The 27,988-nt window shown below is 42.2% G+C and overlaps 1 protein-coding gene across 1 annotated transcript; it reads right to left on the bottom strand.

The window, feature by feature from the left end:
- Positions 1–56: 56 nt before the first annotated feature.
- Positions 57–27,988, bottom strand: LOC137279254 (dentin sialophosphoprotein-like). The gene is made up of 8 exons (XM_067811758.1): positions 27,814–27,988; positions 18,138–18,294; positions 11,496–14,375; positions 6,290–6,392; positions 5,010–5,088; positions 4,044–4,201; positions 3,137–3,271; positions 57–2,797 (listed from the first exon to the last, which is right to left on the bottom strand). Exons 1-8 carry the CDS (start codon positions 27,841–27,843, stop codon positions 2,563–2,565), a joined length of 3,777 nt encoding a protein of 1,258 aa, XP_067667859.1. The 5' UTR covers positions 27,844–27,988; the 3' UTR covers positions 57–2,562.

Below are 27,988 nucleotides of genomic sequence, written 5' to 3'. Positions count from 1 at the left end.
CTTCGTGCTAATCGCGCGGCGGGTGATAACAAGGAACACGGATGGACAAAATCTTCTTGGATGCATTAGATATTTATTACGATTTGGTTAAAGCATAAAATATTATCACAGGCAGGCTCATGCATACTGTAAAACTGCAACAATGTAACGAAAGTTAACGGTTAAGCTACACCACAGGGTAACACCAATGACTTCATAGCCTTCAACCGAGACGAGTCTTGGTGTTACCAACAAAGATGTAACTGTCGAAAATAGTCTGGATGCTGGAAGCCGGTTCGATGACTTCTGTACTTTGCCAGGTCGCCATTTCGGACAACAGGACTGGCCGCAGTTTATCCCAGTTATAATGTAATCGCATGATTGTACCGGTCTCAAAAAAGAGGCACGTGACAATGCAATCGTAAAACCTTGAGTCGAATGACTCACGATATCGTAACAGGATAGCCTTTGGAACTATACTCAAACACAGCAGTTGATATAATGTTATCTACTGCAATGGCGGTACATGCTGGGTTGGTTCTCAGTTCTACATGGAAAAAACACTGAATCACTTTCTTTAAAGTGTCGGGACAACATGCATGGTGTGTTCCGGTCATGTGTATCAGAAAGAGCGAGTGAGCGAAAATGGTTTATCACCGCTTTAACGATGTTCCAGCAATGTAGCGGCGGGGTACTCCCGAAATGGCTTCAAACAATGTATCCTCCCCTCGTCCCCGTTCAAAGGGTCTTAGTAGTGCTGTACCGGCGATTGCCTTAGCTCCAAAGTGATCTTTATTCCCATACCTTAAGATGATTTTATGACAGTCATGGCGCTGAGATCATCAACCATAAGTCTCATCCTTTAAGTTAAGGCAGACATGTGACAGTCTTGGCGCTAAGATCATCAACCATAACTCTCATCCTTTAAGTTAAAGCGGACACCTGGCAGTCTTGGCGCTAAGATCATCAACCATAACTCTCATCCTTTAAATTAACGCGGACATGTGACAGTCTTGGCGCTAAGATCATCACCCATAACGCATCTGACAGCCATGGCGCTTAGATCATCACCCATAACTCTCATCCTTTAAGTTAAGGCGGACTTCTAGCAGTCTTGGCGCTAAGATCACCGACCATAACTCTCATCCTTTAAGTTAAAGCGGACACCTGGCAGTCTTGGCGCTAAGATCATCAACCATAACTCTCATCCTTTAAATTAACGCGGACATGTGACAGTCTTGGCGCTAAGATCATCACCCATAACGCATCTGACAGCCATGGCGCTTAGATCATCACCCATAACTCTCATCCTTTAAGTTAAGGCGGACTTCTAGCAGTCTTGGCGCTAAGATCACCGACCATAACTCTCATCCTTTAAGTTAAGGCGGACTTCTAGCAGTCTTGGCGCTAAGATCACCGACCATAACTCTCATCCTAGCAGTGAAGGCGGACTTATGGCATTACCAGCGCTGTGATTATCATAACCCCCACCCTTTAAGACAGACGCATTTCTAGGATCGTTTTGAGGGAACAGACCCTGTTGTACCGCAAGCGTTAACGGCGTGGGGCATATTTCACCCCACGTTATTGCCTCTAACACGAAATATATACACATGTCCGTCCAACGTATGCAGTTTGACCCTTGAACGCGTCTGCAGATGACGAAACAAATGCATACACATAACAGTGTAACAAAGGTCGTGAAAATAACGTTAACATCAGCTGACGTATGGAGACCATAGACTAAACTCCACACAGTGGTATCTCGGTGGTTTTGTAAGGCACGACTAAATGGATGTAGAAACACCCTTCAACTGGCTTACCACCACTGACACCGCTGATCTAACCTGATTCTCGTCAAGACGCCATTTTGGAGCTCACATTTTCGTTCTTCTAACTGAATGCAGTAAAATAACCATCGCGATGTTTAACAGGAAACAGTAAGTGATGGTCGGTAATGTTCGCATCCATCAAGACAGTCGACGTTAACGTTGTTAAACGTCGCGGCTTCATACACCACTAGAAAAGTAAGGAATATTCTATTTTGCGAGCAAACCACGAGCCAGTGCCAGTGCATGTGGGAAAAGGTAACATATCCATACAGATGAAACACTTCTAAAGGAATGGAACAAACAGTCCCATTTTCCCTTAATTTCTCTTCATCGTCTGTTCTGCATCATATGCATTTAATCAATTTTGTAAATCCGATATCCCTTACTTTTTTGGAATGATATATATTCCAACAGCGAAGCTTCGTTGAGCTGGACCAGTCGTCCAGACAGGTACTTAGGAATGTCTGCCTACATATGGAACATGGTAAACACTGTATAATTCGTTTATCTGTTGTATAAAAGCAGTTTCATGGTATGCCGGATGACACTAACGCACATTTGTAAAATAATACTCACACTGGAATGTCTGTCATTATTAGAAATGTCACTTTCTAAAATGTATTGACTGTCGTCTGCTTAACGCTATATGCTGTACCAGCTGATGACTGAACATTATTTTCACGACACAAAAGTTATGTACAATATTGCTATGGAATATTTACATCGTCTTTGCGCAACGCATGCGCAATGCCTAGTTCGCCTTGCCTTCTGCCTTCAACCCCTTTACGCACTCCACAACCGCCTTCCGGGAGCCTGGGGTATTCTGGAGGTAGGCGAAATATGCATTGCGCATGTGCGGGCGGTTTAATGGATGCACTTCATCAAGTTTGTCAAGATCCATGCGGTAGAAGTCTTGTTTTGTCCTGGTGTAATCCTCGTCGATTTTCTTGGTAGCATTCTGACTGTATTTGTCGCGGAGCTCTCTCCTTAAATAATACGAATAATAATAATAATAATAATAATACATCACTGAGCGTGACAGTACAAAAATAACACGGGGCGATTATACTTAAAATAGTAATGTATGTACACGTGATATAGGTGGATCCGGTGTGTGTGTGTGCGTGTGCGTGTGCGTGCAGGACTGTATTTAAATTACTGAGCCACGTTTATACGTTTATTGAAGTTACCAGTTTTTCCCCCCTTTTTTCTGGTGTGTGTGTGTGTGTGCGTGCGTGCGTGCGTGCGTGTGTGTGTGTGTGTGCAGGAACGTGAGCGAGATGGGCGTGGTGTGGCGTGGCGTCGCGTGGCGTGGAGTCACGTACCTCAGTTCAGGAACATCACTGTAGTATAAAGCTTTGGTGGCATACTCCTTGGAGTCGAGCGTGACGACCGGGAACTTAGGCAGTCTGGTGCTCCCTTCCTTCTTGGAGCGCTTCTCCCTTTCTCTGATCTTCTCGCTGACCACAGAGAACAACCCAACTGTAACCCACACCCACACATGTGAGGCATGCTGTACATGTAAATACCCAGGTTTGGGTGAATGAGATTAGTTTTACGCCGCAGCATTCCATGTATATGGCGATGGTCTATAAATTATCAAGTGTGGACCAGACAATCCAGTGATCAACGACATGACCATCGAGCTAGTGGGATACGATGACATGTTTCAACCAAGTCAGCGAGTCTGACCACCCGATCCCGAGTAACGACAACCATGGGTTATTGAAGATATAACCCGAATCTCCATGGGTCTAAACACTTTTCAGTTCAGTAATTTCTCAGCTCCACGTACCCGCGTAATAACATATCACTTTGGATAATCCACATCCATGGTACAGGCAGACCAAGGATCACAACCTGGTCGAATCTGGGACAGGGACCTACGATCAAATGATACAGGGTCGACCATTACTTATGGCTTTCGGGGAGGGTGCAGCATGATGATGATGGTGATTTTTATGGAGTTGATTGTACAAAGTAAGTGACCCTCACTTCCCCCTCCCGCTTGTCATGTGCAAAATGTGCAAATGTACAAATGCAATGAACGCACGCACGCACGCACGCACGCGCGCACGCACACATCCCCAGAACAAAATGGGCAACCCCTACTTAAAATCATCATCAACCCTCACGAGCCATATATTATGAACGGTCCCTAAGGGAGACAACTCTGTACCTACCTACAGACGGTCACTGAGCGGCCGTTATTCCAAGTAGATAGGTACTTACTCTCGCTTCTCCATCTCATGATGCCTGTTTACTGCACGGGAGGAGGAGGAGGATGAGATACGGGGCAGGAACTGGGTGTCCATGCTGTAATCCACCCACGGGTCACACAGGCCGATAGCGGTCTTCCGGCTCACGAAACGGTGCTGTACCTCTTCCGGCTGCGACAGAGAGCATGATGGGTCAACACTGCTATGACGGAAACCTGTCCTATAAGAAAGTATCACTCATATTACAATATGTGAGCAGCAACAGCTGGTTGAGAATTTCAGCACAATTAAGTACGGGAACATGAGGGAGATTTTACGCCGCTTTGAAAAGTATGTAGTGTGTCGAATTTGTGTACACCACTGGACTCTTTGGAGAAACACGCAAGTACTTGTATGAGCAGCGATAACAAGGGTCATACTCGGGGCGAACCTGCATGTCGAATCCATTCAAGGGACGCAACTCCATAAGTGAGCGCCTTACAACAATGGTTTCGCATGCCTAGAAAAGAACGAGTTAGCTGGCAACCATTTAAGTTACTCAAAGTCTTCTTCATGGTGGATATACAATTTGAGAATGGTTAATCCATCAAACAGACATTCCCGATATGCGACTGAATAAAAAAACAATCACTGATAGATAGGTATATGGTAATTGCCCAGCAATGCACTCGCTCTTTCACTCATTCACACCAGACCCACGAACATCAGGGCCTTTAAAACATGTTACGTGTGTCGTAAGAGTCGACTAAAGATACCGGGTGGTGAGGCTGAACGACTTGGTTGGTGAATGTCATCGTAGATCCATTTGCGTAGATCGATGTTCATAATGTTGATCACTGGAATCACAGATTCCATTATTCACAGACCTTTGTCATATAGCTGGATTATTGCTGAGCGACGTGTTCAACAACAAGGAAACAAAAACACTCTTCTGCAACCAGCTCTCACACATTACTCACTCACTCACTCACTCACTCACCAGTTCCACCAAGTAGCGGACGGTCGATGTGTTGTAGTAGGGCTCCAGGGTGTTAAAGATGTAAGGTGTGTGTTTCTTACTGAAACAACGAGCGATGCAATCAGCTACTTCAATTATACATTACCAAGGGACACGTATCGATTATGTAGTCAGATCAGTAAGTGCCTTGCTTAGTAGATCAGAACTCCATTTCTTAATTGATGATGCGGTCAGAGCCGTGTTCGATGGCGTGCATGTCGCTGAAGTTTTTTCATACATCGCCATGAACTTATAATCAGTTCTCATGTTTGCAGACTTAACAGAGATCTTGTTCTTTATGAGAGGCGACAGTATTTTTACACAGAATCTCTTCTTGGTATTTGGTTGAAATGTTTTCCTTGCAAATTTCCAAATGTTGTTACGTGTGCTACTGAAAAATCAGTAACGTTCAATGTGATGTGGAAACGTAATCACGATACAACATATATGAAAAAATGGGACAACAAATCCTATTTGTTTATTTCCTGGAATACTAGAATTTGTTTGGTTAGATTATGAAAAATAACAAATTATTTACTTCACATGCTATTTCCGCAAAAAGATACATTAAATAAAGAAAGTATACACTTAAACATGGATTTTACTTATTTTCCCAAACGTAACAGTCACCCATGCACTGCTAAGACAAAAGGACAAGAAGGTTCCTGGATCAAATGCACCACCGTGGAATAACCATTGTTAACCACCATCAAATATGGGTATAAATGCTCTTTCGCTATATGGTTGAGACTTGTGTATGTTTATCGTCTCTTATCTCATCCGAAAAGAGAGCAGTCATGCCAGAATGAAGTAAATGGAAAACTAGGAAATGTGTGCTTCACTAATTGTGTTTTATTTTGTATTTTATAAGTATTTCATGAAACTGTACAATTCAGACCCCTTTGGATACTGGTCCCGCTCCACAAAGCGTTCGTAACGTTACTTCCTGTCGTAACTCTATAGTTCACCACAGGGTTACCAATGGCAAAGCGCTACGAATGCTTTGTGGGTCGGGATACTGGTCTTTAAATTAATTTCTGATGTGGATCTTGTCACTTTTGTTCGGAAAGAATTCCTAAAAATGTAGAAGAAGAAAGTTTATGTGACCTCACCTTTTTAAAGTATTTTTGTCGCATCATGCAGGCGGCGGGGGAAATGGAGATTAAACGTTTAAATATTACGTCGGAATGGAAAATCTAGGCGTGAGGAAGATGGGAAACATATATTATAAAATACGGACAGCGTTACAACGGCCAACTTACACGTCAGGTTTGATTATTTTGGACTTCTCCCTCTTGAGTGCTTCCTCCAGTCGCTTGAGCTCCTCCTTGAAGAACTCCCTCTGTTTGGAGCGGCCATCGAGCTCTACACATGCGTATATTCACGGATTAGTACATGGAACACATAATCTCACCAGAAGAGTTCGGTGACAAGTTCTGTATATTTAAGCCGATAAAATAATTGACAGTGTATATAGGTCCAACTGCATGATTGGGCAAACGTAAAGGTCAAGGTCATATTCATCCGCCAGCACCGTGAACAATATAATTGACGTGAGTTTAGTGCCTCCATGAATAATGATTCAGTTACATCTTTAGCATAGAGAGGAAAACACGAAGTAATCCATGACTTAGGCGTTCGGGACGACGGATGCTGACAAACCTAGAGTCATAATCAGCGTAAACCGAGATTTTACATCATAGGGTTCTCGTACCACTAAGGGGCGCAACTCTGATCGGCTTATTCCCAGGTCTCACTAACTTTCCTCTTCAAGTCCCGATTAACATAAGTCCGGATAGACGCATGACAGATAGCTACTAATTTCACACTATAAGCTATAGACGTCCCCAAGAGCACGATTCCGCAATGGGTACAATGTGTTAAACCCATGCCAGTTGTCCCAAGTCCTAATATTGCTGGAATATTGCTAAAAGCGGCGTAAAACTCACTCACTCATTCCCATGGGTAATCGTCCAGAATTTTTTTCCCATAACGGGAGTTCAATTTCGTTTACCTTTGTTATTCATTTACATCAACACCAGTGCTATTAACTTGGGACACGTCCCCTAATACTACAACAGTGAGGCAATCACTCGTGCACATTGTTGATTACGGGTATCGATCCACAGAGTTGGCGAGCCCTGTCAGAACGTCTCAGGTTGTGACGGTATATCGAGGCAGCTGTGTAGCCGGGCAGACAGCGATTAAGTGCTAACACATACACCCTTATATCTGAACCGCCTTGAAATCAATAGGAGGACTGTTCGACTATAATGACACGTTTTCATGGCTGTAGTGTAAGATTGATAGGACTTTAAACGAGAGTCGTCACAGGTATTGACGTTATTGTTAAGAAATACCCGTAGTATTGTGAACCGTGTACAGGATAGGTCCCTGCATATCGGGTCTATTGTGACAGGGCGGTCTCCCCAGCGAGGATCTATACCTTTTGGGCACAGCTTTACTGTCGTAGGGTTATCATCCACTTCATAATTACACGATCACAAAGACTGGGTTCAGCAGTGCTATACAAAGTCAAGGTCTGTTTTCGAAAAGCTTTTCCACAGCGTTAATGTCGAATAAATGTCTTATAATGAATAGTCATATTGCATAAAGAAATATAAGTATTGTAAATATTTTAAAGTTAAGAATATTTGTGTGGTTTTACATCCACATATTACTTTGAAGGTTAAGCAAAGCATAAGCAAGGGTGAGGTGTGTACAGAAACAACTTTAAAATGATGTTAGACAGTCTAGGTAATAAAACTTTCCAGGCGTGTAAACACATAACTTTAATAAGTTGGGTCCTGGTTCGAATCTTATGCTTATATACTTCATTGATTTATTCTGGGTGCCTTTTTAGTGGGGTGTGGGCCAACCCATCCATAAAAAGGAAAATCAAACTGGAATCTGAACATGTTACATCGCTGTCAACTTCATAATAATCGTATCTCTTGTTAGGTGTGTTTGTTTGTTGTTCTACACAACACTGGACCAGCTATATATGATGGCGGTATGTAAATAATCGTGTTTGGACCAGACATTCTAGTGACTGAAAACAGAATTGGTCAGCGTTGACAGTCAGCGAACCTGATTATTTGTCCCGAATGCCGCCTCTTACAACGGGCAGGGCTTCTGAAGACCAATTTCAATAGATATTCATGGGAGATCCTCGCCATAGGCCCATAGTACAAACCGTGTTCGCTAACAGGGAATTAATCGATGCATAATTGTGTTAGTTATCCAACGCCATGTTAGCATGCAAATACGCCAAGGCCGTAATGAGTAGATTATCTCCTGACTCACTTCGCTCACACGAGTCTCTCCATATGCAAATCATACAAGCCGATTATGCAGCTAAGCTCTTTCTTATTGATTCGTCATAGCCATTTATATCTACATGATAAGTCCAGCAGGGAATAGGAACTAAAACGTTATTTCTCTGTCTCGATATAACATTGTATGGACCGACATCAAAGGCAGAGTAAGGACTTACAAGCAGTATCCAGTGACATTTGGTATTTTTGCCATTTTTTCATGTTATGAAAGAAGTTTGTTTATTGTCTGCGCTATTTTAACCATCTCTAGTACCGTGCCTCTACATACTCTAGGGGGTGTATTAAGCTTTGATTATGAAGGTGGCTATATTGTTATGCAACCATGGCAACAGCTTAGTTACAGTCTCTATCTACATTAAGCATATTGTCATACACAGTTATTCGTGACCACTCGCCCTTTTCCGTATCTATCCCGAGTGGTCACGAATGCGAAATAGTTACCGTGAGGTGTTCCCTCGGGCGTTTCCTCTCTGGGACTCTTCTTTGTTGTCTTGCGCCCTTTACTCTTACCCCCTGTCACAATAGTGACGAAATAATCGTTATAACTGATATACAGGCTGTATTAGCTGTGCTTACATTGTCAAGCATACGGTAATTCCTTCCTTCAGTGAAGACTACAGAACGGTAAATGTCTGACGTACATAACATTTATATTAGAGCGGATCCATAACAAAAAGGTGTTATTTATAAGAATCCCACCATATCCCCCAAATACATGTATTTCAAAACGAAAATAACAAAATGATGAAAATACGATACCCAGTTAGCTCATATTAATGACACTGTGGTCAGACATTGAAACCTTAGAACGATGCACCTCCGTTCCCTCTTCTTGGGAACTCAGATGAAGGTGTTTTTTGTTGCTTAAGGACACATTTAACCGACAGCAAATTCAAAGATGTACAAATGTGTATGTTTTGAAACATGGAAGTATGGGTAGTGGAATTATATCTGATCCTACTACAAACTTATGGCGATTATATAGTGAGGAATCTGGTACTGGTAGGAGCAAGGTAACAATCATTATCTATGGTTCAGATATGATTGTAAGGGTTAATACTGGTTGTCAGCACATAGTTTCACAAAGCAGTCGTAGGAGACATGTGAAGGACTTACGTTTCTTATAGCTCCACTTTGAAGAGTGTGAGTGAGTGAGTTTAGGTTTACGCCGCACTCAGCAATATTTCAGCTATCCAGTTTCAAGCTACTTTCAGAATATGTGTATCTCCGCGAACATATTCAACACCTGTTTTGATACAGATTTATACTTGCCTCGTGCTGTCTCCGTATATTAACAAAGATTTTATTACTTTAATGTAGATTTACAATCGGCTTAGCTCTGCGACAATCGCCTCGCCTGTCTACTTTATAGCATACAGAACAGAAAAGGAAACGCAAGTTTTGAAAAACTGAAATCTCATCCCAAAAATAAGCGTTCATGTTTATGTCGTCTATTTAGAAAACGTAACAAAAACAGAGTTGCGCTTGTTTTGCTGTTCAGCATACCACAACAGAGATTTGCTCTATGAAATGGCAATCAGAAATCGAATGCATCAATACCGACCTTCAATTATCTTAATTCTACAAGAATCGTAGCTCCAGTATTTCACTAGGATTTGATTACCGCAAACTACAACAATTGCAAATACGACTGCTTTGTTAAGCCTGCCCTAATTTCTATGAGAGATCGACTAGCTGTCTAACGTGTTAAGGCTCTGTACACCGTCATATTATTATTACCTACAGGCACACACTATGACGTCATCTGGTGAATATTGACCAGGTAGTGACTTCGTTCCCACACTGAGACCATGAACCCGCGAATACAAGTTATGAAACAGGGAATACAAGTTATGAAACTAGATATCTACATACCGATATTGAAATCACATATCGAAATAGCATGCACTCTTATTGATAATTTACAAAAAAGTTAGATGAAAGGATTTAAGTCACCAACACACAACAATATATTAATAATCCACCACCAATGGTAATACAGAAACATCGTTGATGCACATGCGCAGTGTGGTCCTAGATACTGATACCCAAGTAGCTGAAAGATCATGAACAGTAATACACTTATGGACAAGGTATTTCTTATCTTTGTAGTAACAGAATGTATGTTATGTATACCAACATGACTATATGTTCACCCTAATGTCCCAATCAGGCTCTCGTCAACATAAGCTGCATGCTTCAAGCTTTGGTCAATAAAGAGGTCATGCGTTATTGACCAAGTCACACAGACCAGCGTCTTGCAAAGTCATATATACGTAGATAAACACCCAGTGAAGTAAGCTAGTGACAGAATATATATCGTAATACGATAATAGAAAGAACTAGTTGATAAACAGTGCACGGAAGGCTGCGTGGAAGAGTAATGAAAGCGGTGGAGATGTAACGAGATATTTTAGGGCTGATCATGCATAAGATAGGGAGTCCGTTAGGGGCTGGAGCTGTGTTTAACTATGTGGAGAATATATGTTAGGATACAGTCATGCAGTTGAACATATATGACCGGGCAATACACGTGAAGGATAATCCAGTATTTCTATGTCAGTTTATGGAATAACCATGTTATAATAAGGGTAATATATAAATATATTCTTTATGATCATGCACATGTAAATTTATATACCATGATCCCTACACTCCGTTAAAATGTGTAACAATCCAACTAAATGACAGATAACATTTCGTATTACAGTGACAGCAAGTAGTGATTACTTCAAAAAAATAATAATAATAATTGTGACTCATATTCTCGCCTGACATATATTTGGAGACATTTTTACGGTTTCTGCCATTATGACAAAATACTTCACATGCACTACCGCAGTGAACCACACATGCTGCTCTATTCTACAAAGATGATGTCATTGATGACGTCGTGTATGACATCATTACAAAATATATCTAGTTACACTGCTGAGAGGAGGGCCGTCTTGGGGCATGTATAACGATTCCCAGTAAACCATTCAATCAACTAAGCAAAAACGCTTCAAATTTCTGTTTGTGAAATGTTCATCATAACAGAACTCTGCTCGTTCTTGCATGGTTGTGCACGCTGTCAGCTGAGGGCGTTATAACTTGCCCCAAGCGTGTCCTGCACCTATGCTATAGTCACCTTTGTTTGATCGCGAGGTCGTCGTCGTGCGAGGTCTTGTAGGGGATCTTGTCCTACTCGATGATGTCTCCCTCGGACTTCTCCGGGCACTCTTAACTTCCGACCTATAGCTCCCTCGACTTCTCTGTGGGGACGAGGATCTCCGAGGTGAGAGGGCCATAGCTCGCCCTCTTCCATCTGACTTGGACGGGGCTTTCTTCTTCTCTTGTCTATTCTCGTATCTTTTTGCATCCCTAACTGGTTCTTTTTCTTGACTCTGAACACTTGGTTTGGAAACAGAACTTTGCCGCGGTTCTTTGTCCTCATCGTCAGTTGCATTTGTGTGTGTCGTCGTGTCGTCCTTCTCATTCCTCTCCTGGCTCAATGTACTTTTAGAGTCAGCTTTTACATTGTTGTCGCCAGTTCCTATCTCTGTCAGTGAGGCTCGTGACGTAGCCACAGATTTCTTATCCAGTTCATCCTCTTCCCCTTTCGCCCTGGGGGCTTGTGCAGCATCGACAGGGGCGTCTTTCACCTCAGGTTGGACGTCCTTTTCAACACTGATTCTCGAAGCCCTGAGAGATTGTCTAGATTTACCCAAGCTACCTCTGGACTGTGCACTGCGGGTACTACGGATGCTCTTGCTGTCCTCCTTAATACTGATCCTTTCCTCCTCTGGCTGTGTACCCCTCTCTTCGTCTTTGATACTGGCTTCACTCTTGTCAGATGCAGCAGGAGGGGGTATATCGGAGACTGTAGACTCCTTCCTCGTATTCCCCCTGGCATCACTCTCTGTCTCTTGCCCAGCTTGGACCTCTGTACTTTGTACAGTAGTTTCACCTGGAACTAAAGCAGACTTCTTGTCATCCTTGTCACCGTCTTCACTGTCTCCGCTTGTCCCATCTTCGTCCTCGCTACTTGAGTCCTCTTCTTCCTCACTCTCGACACCTTCATCGACATCGTTTTCAACCCTATCCTGTCCCCCCTCAACTTTATCTGTAACCTCACTCTCAACATTAACCTCTTTATCCAATTCATCATCCTTAACTGACTCATGAGTAATGCTTTCCTTCCTATGTTCAACCTCAAGCTCCTCCTCTACTACCTCATTGTTCTCTGCTTTGTCCCTCTCTCCTACCTCCCCATCCTCATCAATGTCCTTTCCTACCATATCTTTAACCTCATCATTGTCAATAACCTCACTCTGATCGTCACTTTCGACCTTTTCCTCTGCCTTACCGTCTGATTCAACACCAACCTCACTTTGCTCCCCACCAACATCATCTTTGGCGACATCCTCCCGAACTTCTTGTTTCACCTCATCCCCAACTTTATCCTCTACCTTTTCCTCAACCTCAACCTCAACGTCTTCCGTAGCATCGGTTTCCTTCCCGGCCTCCTCTTTCGGTACTTCTTGCTGATCGCAATCTTGTCGGTTGGCCTCACTTACAATCTCGATCTCATCCTGGCTGTGTGCAGTGTCGGGTTCCGGATCCGATTGTTTCCTTGGAGCCAGAACGTACACGGTTGATATCGGCGGCTGGCCTCTCGTGGCTTCACTCTCAGTATGACTCAAACTAGAAGTCTCAAACTCATAATCTCCATTTTCATCCTTTTTACGACCATCCAATGAGGAAGACTCCTGGTTTTCCCGACTGTCTATATCTCGCTGCCAGGACTCCCTCTTGTTGTCTTCATCATTTCCTCTTGAATCCTTGGCCTCTGTAGAATCTGTTCCAATCACATTAAGTGATCCATTCTCTGACTCAATCCTTGGCAACCTTTCATCTGCATCAGCGCAATCGTTCCCTTGTTGTAACTCACATTCCTGGTTGGTATGCCCATGTTCCACCAGCTGCTCTGGACGTTCATCTACCCGACTACTACCTGTTTCCTGCAGTTCTTCAACATTTACCTTATCATCTAAATTACTTATGGCCCGTTCCTCTCCCCTACTCTCGTCACCGGGGGACTGTGCGGCTGACCCTTCTTCCGACAAACCTGACGCCTTATCGTCTAAACCAGCACCACTATCAGCATCACCGTCACCTTCATCGGACCTTTCTTGTGGGACTTGATCTGGGTCTTCAGTCAGGGGTTGAATATGTTCCGATCTAACCTCATTTCTTTCCTCTATTCTACTGTCTGACGTTTCCTCCAGAGTCTGTGTCTGTGAAGGGTTAGATTCGTTCGTATCCATACGAGTATTCACAGTCTCACCATGTTCGTCCTCTCTGGCTGGCGTGTCAGGCTTCTCAGTCTGTGTTTGGCTACGCTCAGGTGTTGCGTTGACACTGTGAGGAACACTTTGGTCATGTGCTTTGGCTTGTGTTTCCACTGTTTCCATTCTTTCATCGAGTCGGTTATAGCTCTCCTCCTTGTCGGATCTATCCTCTTGTGACTGATCAGGATCTTGAGAGTGTGATTGGCTAATTTCAGTTGTGACGTCATCGGCCTTATTTTCTTCATCTCCGGAACCATCATTCTTAGATTGTAACTCATTCTCACTTCCTTCCATCGCTTCCTTATTTATCCCGCCGTGATTATCTCCCCCCAACGCAATATCCCGACCCTTGTCTGTCATAGACTTATCAGTGTCTTTGTCCTCAGAAACAGGCATAATATTTCGTGATCCAAAATCACTGCTGCTATTTTTAGCATCGACTTGTTCACCTGGACTTTTCTCTCTCTGATTGTAGTCTCTGTCGTCCACGTGATCCCCAAGTTCATCCCGTTCCCTTTGCATAGCAGAACCTGTCTGTTCTACGTCACTACCTACACTGACCTTCTCTTCGTCCATACTGTCTTTACTCACAGGTTTACTACCGGTATTTGGTAAACTGCCATCGTCATTACTCCCATCATGCCCTGATTCTGGCTCAAGCGCGTCCATAGCAGTGGCTGGTAATCAAATCAAAAACAGCTGATCACTAAGACGGTTACTTACTTACCGGGGTCGGCTAGGAAATGGCGGCGGAGGATAGACGAAGCTGTAGCGAACACACCAAACTGACACAAGCAAGCGAAATAAACAGGAAAGTCAGAACAGAAATATATATTGCCACAGCGACGAGAACGTTGCTAGGAAACACTGCTGGGTTTGGGTTTGAAAACAACGATTCAATTATCGGTTGTCTTCAAAACATCATCAATACCAGAGAAGAGAAGGGCGGAGTCAGGTGATTTGCGTGTTTGTGTCTAGTTAATGGTCTTGTTAAAGGTGCTCCATCATTCTCTAAAACAACATCACCAACGACTGTACAGGTTTTATAACGTTGATCTTTTTACACCAGAAAACAACATCTGGTGGCATATGCACTATAGAAAAAGTTTCATCTGAAGCTTTTGATAGTGCGCAATAAAACTAAAGCGCCAATAAAGGATTGTTGAACGTTTTCGTGTAAGTGAGAATTCAATATTGAACTCATCACACATTTCAAAATAGTGTAAAGAAATGTCATGGATAACGTTTTTCATACACCTGCTTCTTTGTTATATCCAAATGTTAATAAAACAGTCAATTTAATAGATTTTCAGCCACAATAAATGCATATGCGTTTCTGTAGTAAACTCGATAAAATATTAGTATTAGTTTCTTATATAGTATATAGTTTAACCAGTGATCAAGCCTTGCTGTTGGTATGGTTTAAACCAGTCCTCGTAGCGATGGAGCATCTTTAACAGGCCAGACTTTACAAGACATTGATTAAGCAGGAATTAATGTGCAGAAAGGAAACAACTGTTAACAGATTGGATGTCAAAGACAGGTTGAGGTGTAGTGCGCGAGCTCAACACAGGGACGGTGCAAGTAAGTGGGATGTTGAGGACTCTTATTAATGGTCACCGTCAACGTGACGCGTACGTTCTGCATAGGGTTGGTGCATGTAATGACATTGTGAGGAGTGTTGCCATGTCGAGGTTACGAAGTCATCGTTTGGGGATCGCGACAGGACAGGTGCATGTAAGGGTAATGCAGAAGAGTTGTCAATCAGCTGTCGTGGGAAGCAGTCTAAGTAAGCTTAGTCGCAGTGTATTTCGTTACACTCCACCACTGAGTCTAACAAAACCTAGTAGAAGGTCACGCCAGGTAACCTTTGAGTGACCAATGACCGTCCAATCAAACGCGAGACAGTTAAACAGATTTAACCAATCAGACAACGGCTACTATTTAGGGATCGGAGGGACTTTCAAAATATTCACGTCACTGACACAGATCCCTCCACAAACAAATATCCGCATATAACACAGTTATAACTTGCAGTATATACGCTTTGGGGTTTCGGATGACATTGTTACTATTAGCTAATATTTCCGCAAGATGACATACGTGAATATTGCCAAAAACACTATTTTCAGTGACTGTTTACTCACCGTTGTCATGGTTGTACGTGCGCCGTGTGCATCACCCGGAAGCGACCGAACGCTAAATAGCCTTCGGAATCATTCGGGTACGAACCTTCGAGATAAAATTTCAAAAGGTATGTGCGAATGTGCACTTTCGCGATTTGGTAAGCTGTGTTTTGATTGGTCAGTCTCAAGGGTTTCCTGACGCGACCTCCCATAAGGTTAGACTCAGTAGTGGAGTGTAACGAAAAGTACTGAGGATAAGTTTACTTAGACTGTCGTGGGAAGTAGGGTCACTGTGTGGAACAAAATGTGCTTGGGGAACGCTCTTACTTGGAATCTTGCTTCTTCTCGGGGCTCGACTTACTCAAGACAATTGTACAAGGCTGCTGCTTCACCAATCGGTGTTTAGGACAGCTTTTGTTTGTAAGGGCATACCCTCATCCCAGGAATATCATTGCTCCTTTTTGGGAGGTTTGTTTTCTGTAACCCCTCGTCAAATGTCCACAACGTGGAGACGGAGGTGAGAGAGAGAGAGTAATGTGGTTGAAGCTCCAGGCAGGATTCTCTATCAGTGTTATGAGTGCACTTCACTTTTAGTTTCCTCAGTCAGAACATTGCTGCAATCAGCATAAATTCCACCCGTAAACCCAATACATCGATACAACAAGTAATACCCATTCACCCAGTGTGCGGAACGTTGTAAGCACCTTACTGTCATGTAATATACCCTCTAACACACCTGGTGAACTCAAACTGACCCTACAACTGTGGGATATTGTGTAGTGTTATGTTGCTTATGATCAAGATGTATTAATGAGGAAAGCGTGGATAGTGGACTTGCAATGCCTAAAATGTATAAAACTTATATAAGCTGTCTACTTCGGAAGTTGGAGTAAATCTAACCGACACTGTTCTACTTTTACAGGACTTACTGCGCATGTTGTAACGAACAATTAAACACAATATTTACACAACAAAACTGAAATAAATAAAGGCATAATTAACCACATCATGCACTCTTAGAAACGTCAAAAAGCAGGGTTAGTGTAAGCTACAAGTTAGCGCCTGTACATAGATATGTCATGGATACATTGATATAGACAGTAAAAGTACTGGAAGACATATCCCACTGGAGATCAACTGACCGTTTGGTTTCTTAAGGAGGAGGGTACATTTATTTATCTGAATGGATCATATGATTCATCATCCCAAAGTGGCTTCAAAGGAGGTATCTGCTTTGACCATAATATGTGGCAGGATACAATTAAATTGCATCAGAATGCTTTGCAGATAACTGTGACGTCACAATGACGTTATCTTACCGTTAACCATGTCTGTTGTGTTCCATACATGCAGGATACTGGCCATAACCGTTATTAAAGTTGGAAGACTGAATTTCGATGATAAATACAATCTCATTGTATATCTCAAGTGTTTAGAACATTTAATCTTCTATCGACGCGCGTTGATATATTTGATATCAAAATAGACCCGAGTGAAATCCAAAATGTCCACAATCCTCACACCCGAATATTTAAGGGTATGTTGTATACATAAAGTGACAAAATGACCACTCAAGTGTGTCCTGTCGTGCCCCGTCAGGAGGTTACATTGCTATACAGAAGTCCTTTTCATCTCAGATCACCATAGCTTCGTGATGCCCATGTCACACAGGAGGCACACATGCCTGGTCCAGGTAGGTATGTCATGCGTAACCTTGGTGCCACGTTACTGAAGCGTCGAAATAACTTTGCTGTTATGTAACTGATCCCACGCATGGGTCAGTGGGCCAATGTTTGACGTAACCGTGAGTGTGTGAGTCCAGGTTTACGCTGCCCTTAGCAGTATTCCAGCAATATCACGGCGAGGAATGCCAGAAATGGACTTCACACATAGTGTCCATATGGGGAATTGAACCCGATTCTTCGACGTGAAGAGCCAACGCTTGAATCACTAGGCTACCCCACCGACCCTGATGTAACAGAGTATCCATCATAAGGCATAGGACACGCAGACACACACTGGTTCCTTGGCATCATGATGTCATCCAAAACGTTAAACACAGACACAGTTTGACAGACACGTTGCCATACGATGGCCAGCATTAGCCAGAGTAATGCATCTCAGCCTATGAACCCATCCAGAACATGTGTAACAATTTTGGAAAAATGAAATCCGAAGACCCACCCTCATTTAAACTACCATAACCGCAGTCACAAATACCACCATTTATAGATTTTCAAACTAAAGAAAATAGCTCGAGACATATTTCACATCTAGTTCAAAAGATACATTTTATCACATTTAAACACATACCTGATTCAGTGTCCGTCTGTTCATTTTGGTTTCGGTCTGAACTGTTCTTCCTTTCCGACTTGGTTCCTCCTTTCTCCTCCCCTTGCTGAACGTCGCTGTCTCGTTGTTGTGAGTCCGTGTTGGGGTTTTCTTCTTTGGTATACTCCTCTGTTTTGTCCTGTAGGACGAAATATTGATATGTGTTTAGCATCACATCAAAAGTTCTTTCAGTCGTCGGTAATTAAATGATGTAAGTCCTAGTGTATACTGAGGATAACATAATATAACCAAGGGTAACCAAGGGTAACCAAGGATAACATAACCGCGGTGGTATTCATCACCCAATGTGAACATAGTCTTGGAATAATATTTTGTGTAACCTTCAGTATCAGCATTACCACTATCTATTAAAAAAAGCAACGTAATCTTGGCATTAACGGTAACATAAAATTGCCATTGGTGGTAACGCGAACTTGGCGTGAATGGTAATATAATAGTTGGTGTTGTTGTGGATATACTATTCACATCATTGGAAACATAACTTTGGCAACAATGGAAATAAACCCTTTGGCATCAATGGTAACATAATCTTGGCATCGATATTATTAAAGCATATTAGCATATTGTTTTCATAATGTGAAATATATAATCGTATAACACTCTAGGAATAATTGCTGGCATAACATGTCATCAGCGCTGGCATACCGTTGGTATCGTTGTTAACCTGATTGTAACATCGATGTTAGCATACCTTGTGTATCACTTCTTAACGCAGTCAATGAAGCATAATCTTGGAATCAATGGCAGTATCAACGACATTAGCGCAAGCGTACTGGTCGACACCAAAGTAAGGTTATCTGCAGTTTGCTCTTTTATACTCGCAAACAGAAGTAAACACTTTCGTGTTTACCCTAGCAATCAGCCCATGTTTATTTGTTGTACAAGAATGTTTTTCACGTTTCGTGTTCATGGCATGTTCCCAAAGGTCGATACACTACTGTATTTTTTTCTGATGCGACTTTTGACAAAAGTTCCACTCAATCACCAACGTTTATCAGCCCCTTTCCCACTTTGTATTAATGGTGTATCAATGTCAGACCAGAGTTAGCACTCGAAACAAACGCTGCTAGTGCCTCGGACTCGATAAGAAAGATGAATGTATTGCATGCTGGGTTATCGATCCGGGACTACGGTCAGTGTGCGAAGAAAGAACCTCGTAAATATTCATTAATCTTCATGGCATTTAATAAACCACGAAATCGTGTAGGGGAGGTAAACTGGGGCTAACAGCAGACATCATGTGACAGTCGTGACTCAAGCAGTACACGCCAGGTTATATCAACCACTGCCTGTCGTAATGTCACGCTGATTTGAAAACATATGTGCTACTTTGGCGAAAGTCCAAAACCATTAATGGTAAATTATGTACGAATTAAGTCATGGACCAAGGTTTACGGGAAAATGTAAAGCCGGTGTTACCACCGAGTCATAAAGTCCTACAGATGCTGCAGCCTCGTTTTCCTTCTACAGTTAAGACAGTACATTCACTATATACTAAACAGCAAAAGAAACGCAAATTTCAAAAATAAAATAAAATTTGATAAAAGTAAGCGTTCATGGTTGCGTCTTCTGTTTAAAAAGTGACAAAAAGTCAGAGTTGCGTTTCATTTGCTGTTCAGTCACATTTCGTGACCGCATCACATTTCTTGACCGTTTCTTGAAAGTTATTATGAGCCATGTTAGGCCGTTATAAGTGATTAACATGGTTTACACGAAGAGCTCGGTGCTCGTCACTAACTCGAGACTTGGTAGAACACCAGCGACATTAGAAAATGACGAAATGGAAAGTAAAGAAATGTGTGAAACGAATTCGAACTTATTCAGATCTTCACTTTCAATGCATGAGTTTTGTTTAATGCCCCTTGCATTTTAGTTACATTGTGGACCGTTACCTTAATTAGGTATGCACCAGGCGATGCATGTGTAATACTTTAACCACTTACATCCATAAGGATGTTCGAAAACATTCAGATGCCTCTGCAATGAACCATTTTATACCAACAATGACTATTACATTACACGTACTACACGTGCATGGACTAGAACACTGACTGCGTTCAGGCGAGCTTTTCCTCGTCATCCGTTGTTTTTATCAGTTTCAGTACAGCATATCATCGAGACACATCGCGTTCCTGAACTGTTCATCACAATGCCAACATACCTAGACCTCCTGACATATGACCCTTCAATAATGACGCAGAGCGTATTATCGCTTCTGAGGTGTTTACCATGCATGACGACATGTAGCCGCTATGATTATCACCCAACAATTCCTCGTCATTATGGTCGCAGATGTATTGGTAACAACAAGGCCGTATGAAATATATTGTCATTTCATCTCCTTCCTAGGAGCCATGCATACGTCAACGCTGCCCATTATGGTAGTGTTTCTGTTATAAGAACTTTTAAATATGACGTTATACAGTCAATCTGTGCACATGACCACTTTATACTGGAAAAAAACCCATTTGTATTGAACTGAATTGTGAATAGTGGGAATGGGTTTGCCGCTCTTACTAATTCTACAACATCACTGCCCGAAATGACGATCATAAAGAAACTTCGGAAATGTCACATTCCAAATACATTATACAGAGTCTACCGTACTCAAGGGGTATATCAACCCATGTCGCGTGACGGCAATGCTGGCAACGGATGCTTTTCACCACACTTAATTTTTGCTGGTATGTATACCGCATATATACCTTTGTCTAAAGCGGTAAGAATACAACAGGTATTTATCGACTTGGTTGTGTCAGAAAGCAAATCTAAGCTATTCCCCAATTTATTTCATTTGTTAATATCGTAAATATCCTGGCGTCTTACATTATGAAATCGAGATACAAAACTCTGGCTGGTATTTTGCAAATGTAATACAAGTTGAGCATTTCCCGTGTACACCACAAGAAACGCAATTTAAATGTAAGGGTATTACAGAAAAGGTCTCAGCCAATCAGAATCTGGTATCCATGTGTGAGATAACATTGGTATGAATAAGCACAAAGGCTTAAATGTCTTGCCTGAACCATGGAGTAACCCCTAGCCTTTGAGGTCAGACTGTCACTGACAGCATACACCAAACACAAACATTCCTTAATCACCTGTACATGGGTCTGTGCATATCAAGTGACAGGCCCGCTCCAGGAGAGCTTCCCTCTGAGAAGTACTCTGACTTGACAACTGCTATGTAAGCAACCGTCCATTTTTATGGCTCCTCCAGTTTTATACATAACCTCTCAGCCTACTCCTGACTGTTACGTATTTACCTTGAAATAAGACCCTGAACAGCCAGCGCTCTTGTAGGTGAACATTAGAGCCATATAAACGCAGGCCGTGTTATCTAAGTGGAGTTTATAATGAGCCATATGTTCGTAAATATTGGAGTGGAGTTTTATGCTGCTTATCAGTAATCCAGTAATATCACGGCATGAGAGGGTTTGGAGAAAACAAACTTCATGCAGGGAAACCTTACTTGGAATCGAACCTGACAATTCAGTGTCATGACCAACGCTGTAGCCAACCGGCCTTGCTATTGGCGTTGCGGAAATCCGTGTAGAAGATTCTACAATCCAGTGATGGACAGCATGAGGTTCGGTCTACGCAATTGGGAACCGATGACTTGTCAGCCACGTTAGCGACCCTGGCCGCGCGATCCCAGATTACGAAACGCAGCGGCATGTTTCTGTTCAGAATAATATGTTTTTAATCCGTCCACACTAGGCAGCGAGGCCTTGCACGGAGTAGCCTGGTGGTTAAAATTCTAGCCTTTCATGCTGAACCCTCTTAGTCGACTTCCTGTCATGCGTGAATCCAGTTCTGGTGTCCCCAGTTGTGATATAGCCCAAAGGTTATTAAAACTCTCGTAAACCAGACTCATTCCATCCCATCATGAGTCAGTCTGCGAGCTTCAAAACAATTCTCTTGTACACCTGATACACATTACGTCAAGGCCTGTCTTCCTGTCAAGTACTGCCACGTAAATGATGGTATAACTTTCATAACCCACGGCAGTAATTCAATAACCGACTGATCTAATCTATGTCTGTGTCTAACTCGCGACGTTTGCTTATAATTAACATTATTGAGCAACGAGTTGTGACAAATCTCATGTCCACATCATGCGTCTAAACACTTGGCAATACACCAGCTACCAATACGCTAAGCTTTATCACCCGTTAACAAACATTTGATTGGCATACAGTAGCAAGACGATATTGATATCATTCACTCAATGACATTTGCAATAACGCACATATATCTGTAAAGAATAATTAAGAAGGAGAATAATTATTATAAGACACTGGTGATCTATCAGACACGACTGAAATGTCAGTCAGCTTGAAATGTCTTCAGGGTGCGGGTGGGACTTACACAGGCACCCCATTGGCACTGACACAGAACAGTAATACCCCGTCTTGTCAAGCTCTACCGCGTCCTTTTGTCGTCGTTTACAGTTACATTGAGCTGAGAATTAATACACATAATCATATTAATATATTATACTTATATAGCAGATCTGCGGAGGGACAGAAAGGTTTGGGGGCATGTATGGCGGGGTAACATGATCTACTTTGTGTGTGATCGGATTAGCGTATAAATGCATATTCTGTTCGTATCAGCTCTCCTGAACTCTACTGTACTCGACTCTGTGATCTGTGGACCTTCACTTATTATTATCGCTTTATAATATTTGTGTAGTGCACATATCCAAACAACTACCACATGACCAAGATGCTAACTAGTGTTCCCTTGATCAACGGATATCTTTTTCCTGGGATTCTCTTTTAACCGACTGAACTCCCTGGGGATCATTCAACTCATGTAGCCTGTGCAGTGAGCATAACATTTAACCCATTTCAACGGGAATTTTTATGTGATATTTAAAAGGAAATATATATAGTTGACTTTGATAACTGGAACGCATTCGATTTCCACCCGTACAATCAGGCTTCACTTCGAGATATCCCAGTATCGATACATGCATTAGTTCGATATGGATATAAGATTCCTCCAGATGAACACCTCATATTATGGACGAATGGGATACGAGCAGTAATGGCCTCGCCTGGCAATCAGCATGTATATATTTCAGGATACGGTACACCTGTGAACACATTTTTTTTCAGTAAGTGTCTTTTTTTAGTTTTGATTCGTTAAATATTCTTATCATCAGTTCTGAGGGTTTATGTCTCTTTCTCTCACTGTAGGGTGTATAGCACCAGCACCTAGAGAAGGACATTAGTTAAGTAGTACATGTGTTAGTTGTTAGTTTTAGTATCATCTTGCACCTACAAAATTAACAATGTACACATAGATTTATAGACATGTGCATGCACAAGCCGCCAGAAGGCTATACGAGACTTAAAGAGCACTGAAAACGTAAGATGTATAAAATGATTAAAATATACTATGTAAAATGATACCGTTAAAATACAACATGACACACACGCGCACACACGCACACACATAGTATCAGCGCCAAAAATAGAGGCGCTCACAAAGATACACTTACACGGATTTTATTATTATGTATACACATGAAGGCTACCATGTGAGAGTGAGTGAGTGAGTGTGTGAGTGAGTGAGTGAGTGAGTGAGTGAGTGAGTGAGTGAGTGAGTGAGTGAGTGAGTGAGTGAGAGTGATTTTGGTTTAGTATTGTGCAGTATCTCGGGACTTGTCAGCTTCAGGTGCCAGACCGGCCAATAGGGATACTGTTTGTTCATCTACCAGTTTGGAGAAACACATGGTTACAGATTTGTTGCTGACAGGGCCATACGTTACTGGGATCTGAACCACCAACAGCTTCCGGCACAGTCGAGAGGGGAGAATAGGGTCATGTGGCATATTTCTTTACATCTGATGACAAGCTGGAACCAGTACATGAATCGTCAGTACATGAACCTCTCATTTGGAACTGCTGTCTGTTGTATAACTGGAAGGAATGAACACACAGCGGTGTGGTAACGGGTGGAGTATTTACCCCTGGGAGATGATGAAATCCTACTGAAAGCCGAACGCTGGAGGCCGCTAAGGGAGATAATCCTACCAGAACACATCACCCGCGACCTATAACCACGGGGGTGAAGGTGACCCGAGTAGACTCGTGGTGGAATCAGACGAGAACAGTTACCCCGCAGTCATAATTCACCATTGTCAATATTCCAGGACTACCAGACGGTATGTCACATGAAGAGTCTCTGTGTCAGTGTATTGCCAAGAAACTAAACCGTTTCCTTCCTACCAATGGCAGTTACCAAGAACAGCCTGTCAGATTGAGTATTGTGTAATTGTAGCAGTCACCTCAAGGAACTCTTCAGTGATCGTCCACAGTAACGTCAGATAAATAACAATCGCCTCAAGCAATATATCGAATTACGGACAGGTGGTAATTGAGGATATCTTTATTGAACTGTGTGTGTCTTATCTTCCACTGCCTATTAATTCCTAAAGATAAAGGGCTGCATTTGTTTGTTTTTGTTTCAGAGAAAAGAATAAGAGACAGATGCATGTCCAGTATAACTTGTTTATTACAGACACTGACAGGCAATAACAGTGGTTAGATTGCTTACATACAAGGATGTTTGCATTCTGATATCGCAGTTCAGGAATTTTGTCCACAACCTTAACACGAACTGCCGATGGACTAACCTCGGAATTGAACCTTGTAATGTAAATTCTTCATGAGATCGCACAGACAGTAGTCAGGTTTGTACATGTACCCAGCTTTATATACGTCGCCATTGTTTTAAGCCTATGTCATGACCCGGAAACAATGGGACAGTTTAGCCAGGATTGGCAAACTTGACTAGTTAACCAAGGGTACAGTAGTTGTTCAACAAAGCGTTACATTTTGTCACAAAGGCGTTCTAATTACTTTCCTACGAAAATAAATACGTAAAGACTTTGAGTTGTCGTTATGTATAGTGATTTAAATACTAGGCTTCCAAATAACAATAAGCAACAGCTTTAAAGGGCATTACAAATCACATAGTGACGGTAAATCACATGTTGTGACCCACGTGCGTATGGCTTATACAAGGGACTTTATGTTCAGTCAGTGCATGTTTGTTATGTGAACATCATACGTATATCCAGTAAATTAGTTCTGCTGCATTATCTCATGTCGCACTTTTGTTGAATGTGTATTTTACGTGAACTGTTAAAGGAGACGTTAAGGATTCTATTTTGCGTCCCATCACCCACTCTATACGAGTGAGCGCTTTAACACTACGCTACCCTCCAGGCCAAACGCTTGTAATCTTTGAGCAATCGAGCCCAGACACTTCAGTGATCAACATCATGAGCATCGATCAGCAACAGGGATACGGTTACATGTGTCAGCCAAGTCCCTGAGTCTGACCACCCGATCCCGTTAGTCGCCTTTTAACGACAGAAATGGGTTATTGAAGACCAGTAATAATCTGAATCTTTTGGGGTTCTGGTCTAATGTACAGAAGGCACTGCTGTTCTACAGATGCATCCAGGATGTAATCAGATAATGTGTTGCCATAATGCACAGGAACGTATGTTCCGAACAGTTCCTTCCAAAAGGGATAAGCGGTGGCTTAGTTGTTGAAGCCGTAACTGAGGTTCGATTCTCCACATGGGTGCGTGATAATCATTTCGTTTGAATATGAAAGTCAGACGGAAACTACAAGTATACCCATTCACTTCAGTTTGAGAGACACCAGGAAGCAGTCGATATGCTCTCTTTCTCCTTTCCGATGAAACACCGCTACAACTATCACCTCACAAAGTGGGGGAGTTTTATAGGTGTCGCATTAATTGTTAGTTCTACCTGCTTAAGGCGCATGGTTGCTTTTTATTACAGGAAAAAGTGAAACTAGAATTAGTATAGTACACTGCTCACAGATAACATGTCTGAATCTCCACGCTCACGTTTTATTTGCCACGAGAGGAACTTTATTTAGTATTTCATTCCTAAATCGCGTGATCGTTTTATTACACCACAAGTGGTGAGAACCAATTAACTTCGCTCAATAAAACTTCACGAGAGTCTCGAATCATTGATTACGACGGCTGTGACATGAACGGACAACGATAATGAAACCAATATTCCAAAATGCCACACAGAAAGGTAAAATGGAGGAATATGTTCATCTATTCTTTACAGAACACAAAATAAATTAGGCAAGACCGGTTACAATACCCCTGCTGGTGTGATCTCCCCGTTGTCTCCCACCCCCTATCTCCACCCCTTCATTCATACTGATGGGCGGTGAGGTAGGCTTGTGGTTAGGGTGTTCGCTCGTCACACCGAAGACCTCAGTTCGATTCCCCATATGGGTACAATGTGTGAAGCCAGTTTCTGGTGTGCCCCGTCGTGATATTGCTGGAATAGTAATAAGAGCGGCGTAAAACTAAATTCACTCAGTCATTTATACTGATCTTAGTTAATGCATACCGACAAGAGGTGCCTGTACAACTAGCACTATCACTTACATATAATAGCTTTAACGAGACGGTAGTTAGGTCAACTTCCAACAAGTGCCGTCACAAAATACCACCGCATTATCTTTCAGCCTAAGCAAAACGCATATTTGCACTTAAAGTATGGTTATGTTAAAAAAAACAAAGGCTTTCAAACTGGTCCAGGGAAATAATTACATTCAGAACAGAAAAATATGGTGAAACCATAACTCACTGGTAGCCCCCGAGATATTGGGTTTCTGTAGAAAGTATTTGCTTGTGGTTGGAAATGTACTGGAAATATGACAGATATACCGAAGTACATCTTTTACACGGCCATCCGCATAGAATGAAAGTAGGAACTCGTGCAGATCCAGGTTAGAATTATCTTCAGCAACCTATGCTTTCTGTAAAAGCAGGGATGATCTATTCTCCCTGGTAAATGAGGACTGACGGGATCGAGTCGGTGAGCCTGACCGCCTGGACACAGAATGTTGGTTTGATTTTCTCCATCAACACATTTCTTGTGTCATGTCATCTGGACCACAGACAGGTAAATATATACACTACCCAAAAGAACATCCTTATTTTCTACATTACTTACAATATAACAGATAACCGCAGTAATATGAAAGAAAACAGCGTTATTTTTCTTGTTTTAGTCGTATATATCATAAGCAAAATGAACGCTTTTCGGTACAACGGGAGGAATCGATGATAACGCCATTGCCTAACTCTACCCAAATATAATAAACACATGTTGGATTAATCTCCCGCACTTTATCGTTCATTTGTATATTTCAGAAAAAATATGTCGTTTTGATATTCGTACATGCTACTCCCATCACCGATTTCAATACCACCAAAACTGATATGTAAGTAATAGAAATACATGCAAGTGGTATTTTAGATACAGGAATATGAAAGTCCCTTGGAACGTGTTAATAAGTATATTAATACATTCTCACAGTTTTTGCCCAGATAGTGAATCGTATCTGTTCACCTACATGATCTAACGATCTTAAGTTTGGAACTATCGAAACACCTGCGACATATATTAAAAAGCACGTACACCCGGCTCACAGATAACAGCGGAACTCAAGCAAATCATCCCCCTCCGTGTACTGTCACGGAAAGTGTGACATCACCTACACACATACAAGCATGGAAGTCGTGAAACTACTTAGATCAACCTATAGTCCTCACCTGTGCTTCCCTGGTATTTTCGTCCGACATGGTGGAAGAGAGTGATTGTTTTCTCCTATTTAATTCCCTGAGCTAGAGTGGGTCGCTACTGTCGGGTGAAGAACGACTGTGACTACCCCGTCTCTATGACGATGCCCTCCGTGTTGCTGTGTCGCCCGTGGTAGATCGTCGCCCT

This window comes from Haliotis asinina, chromosome 3 (assembly GCF_037392515.1).
Source record: "Haliotis asinina isolate JCU_RB_2024 chromosome 3, JCU_Hal_asi_v2, whole genome shotgun sequence".
NCBI lineage: Eukaryota > Metazoa > Mollusca > Gastropoda > Lepetellida > Haliotidae > Haliotis > Haliotis asinina.
Note: the sequence above shows the minus strand (reverse complement) of the source record. Positions and strands in the feature narration are given on the sequence as shown.

What these genes read in the sequence shown, in the direction of transcription:
- LOC137279254 (XM_067811758.1), bottom strand. Translation starts at nt 27,843, where the DNA reads ATGTCGGACGAAAATACCAGGGAAGCACAG. An exon ending in ACAGACGGACACTGAATCAG is followed by an intron (nt 14,376 to 18,137) that starts GTATGTGTTTAA and finishes TTTGATTACCAG; the next exon opens with CCACTGCTATGGACGCGCTT. An exon ending in GACCTCGCGATCAAACAAAG is followed by an intron (nt 6,393 to 11,495) that starts GTGACTATAGCA and finishes ACGCATGTGTAG; the next exon opens with AGCTCGATGGCCGCTCCAAA.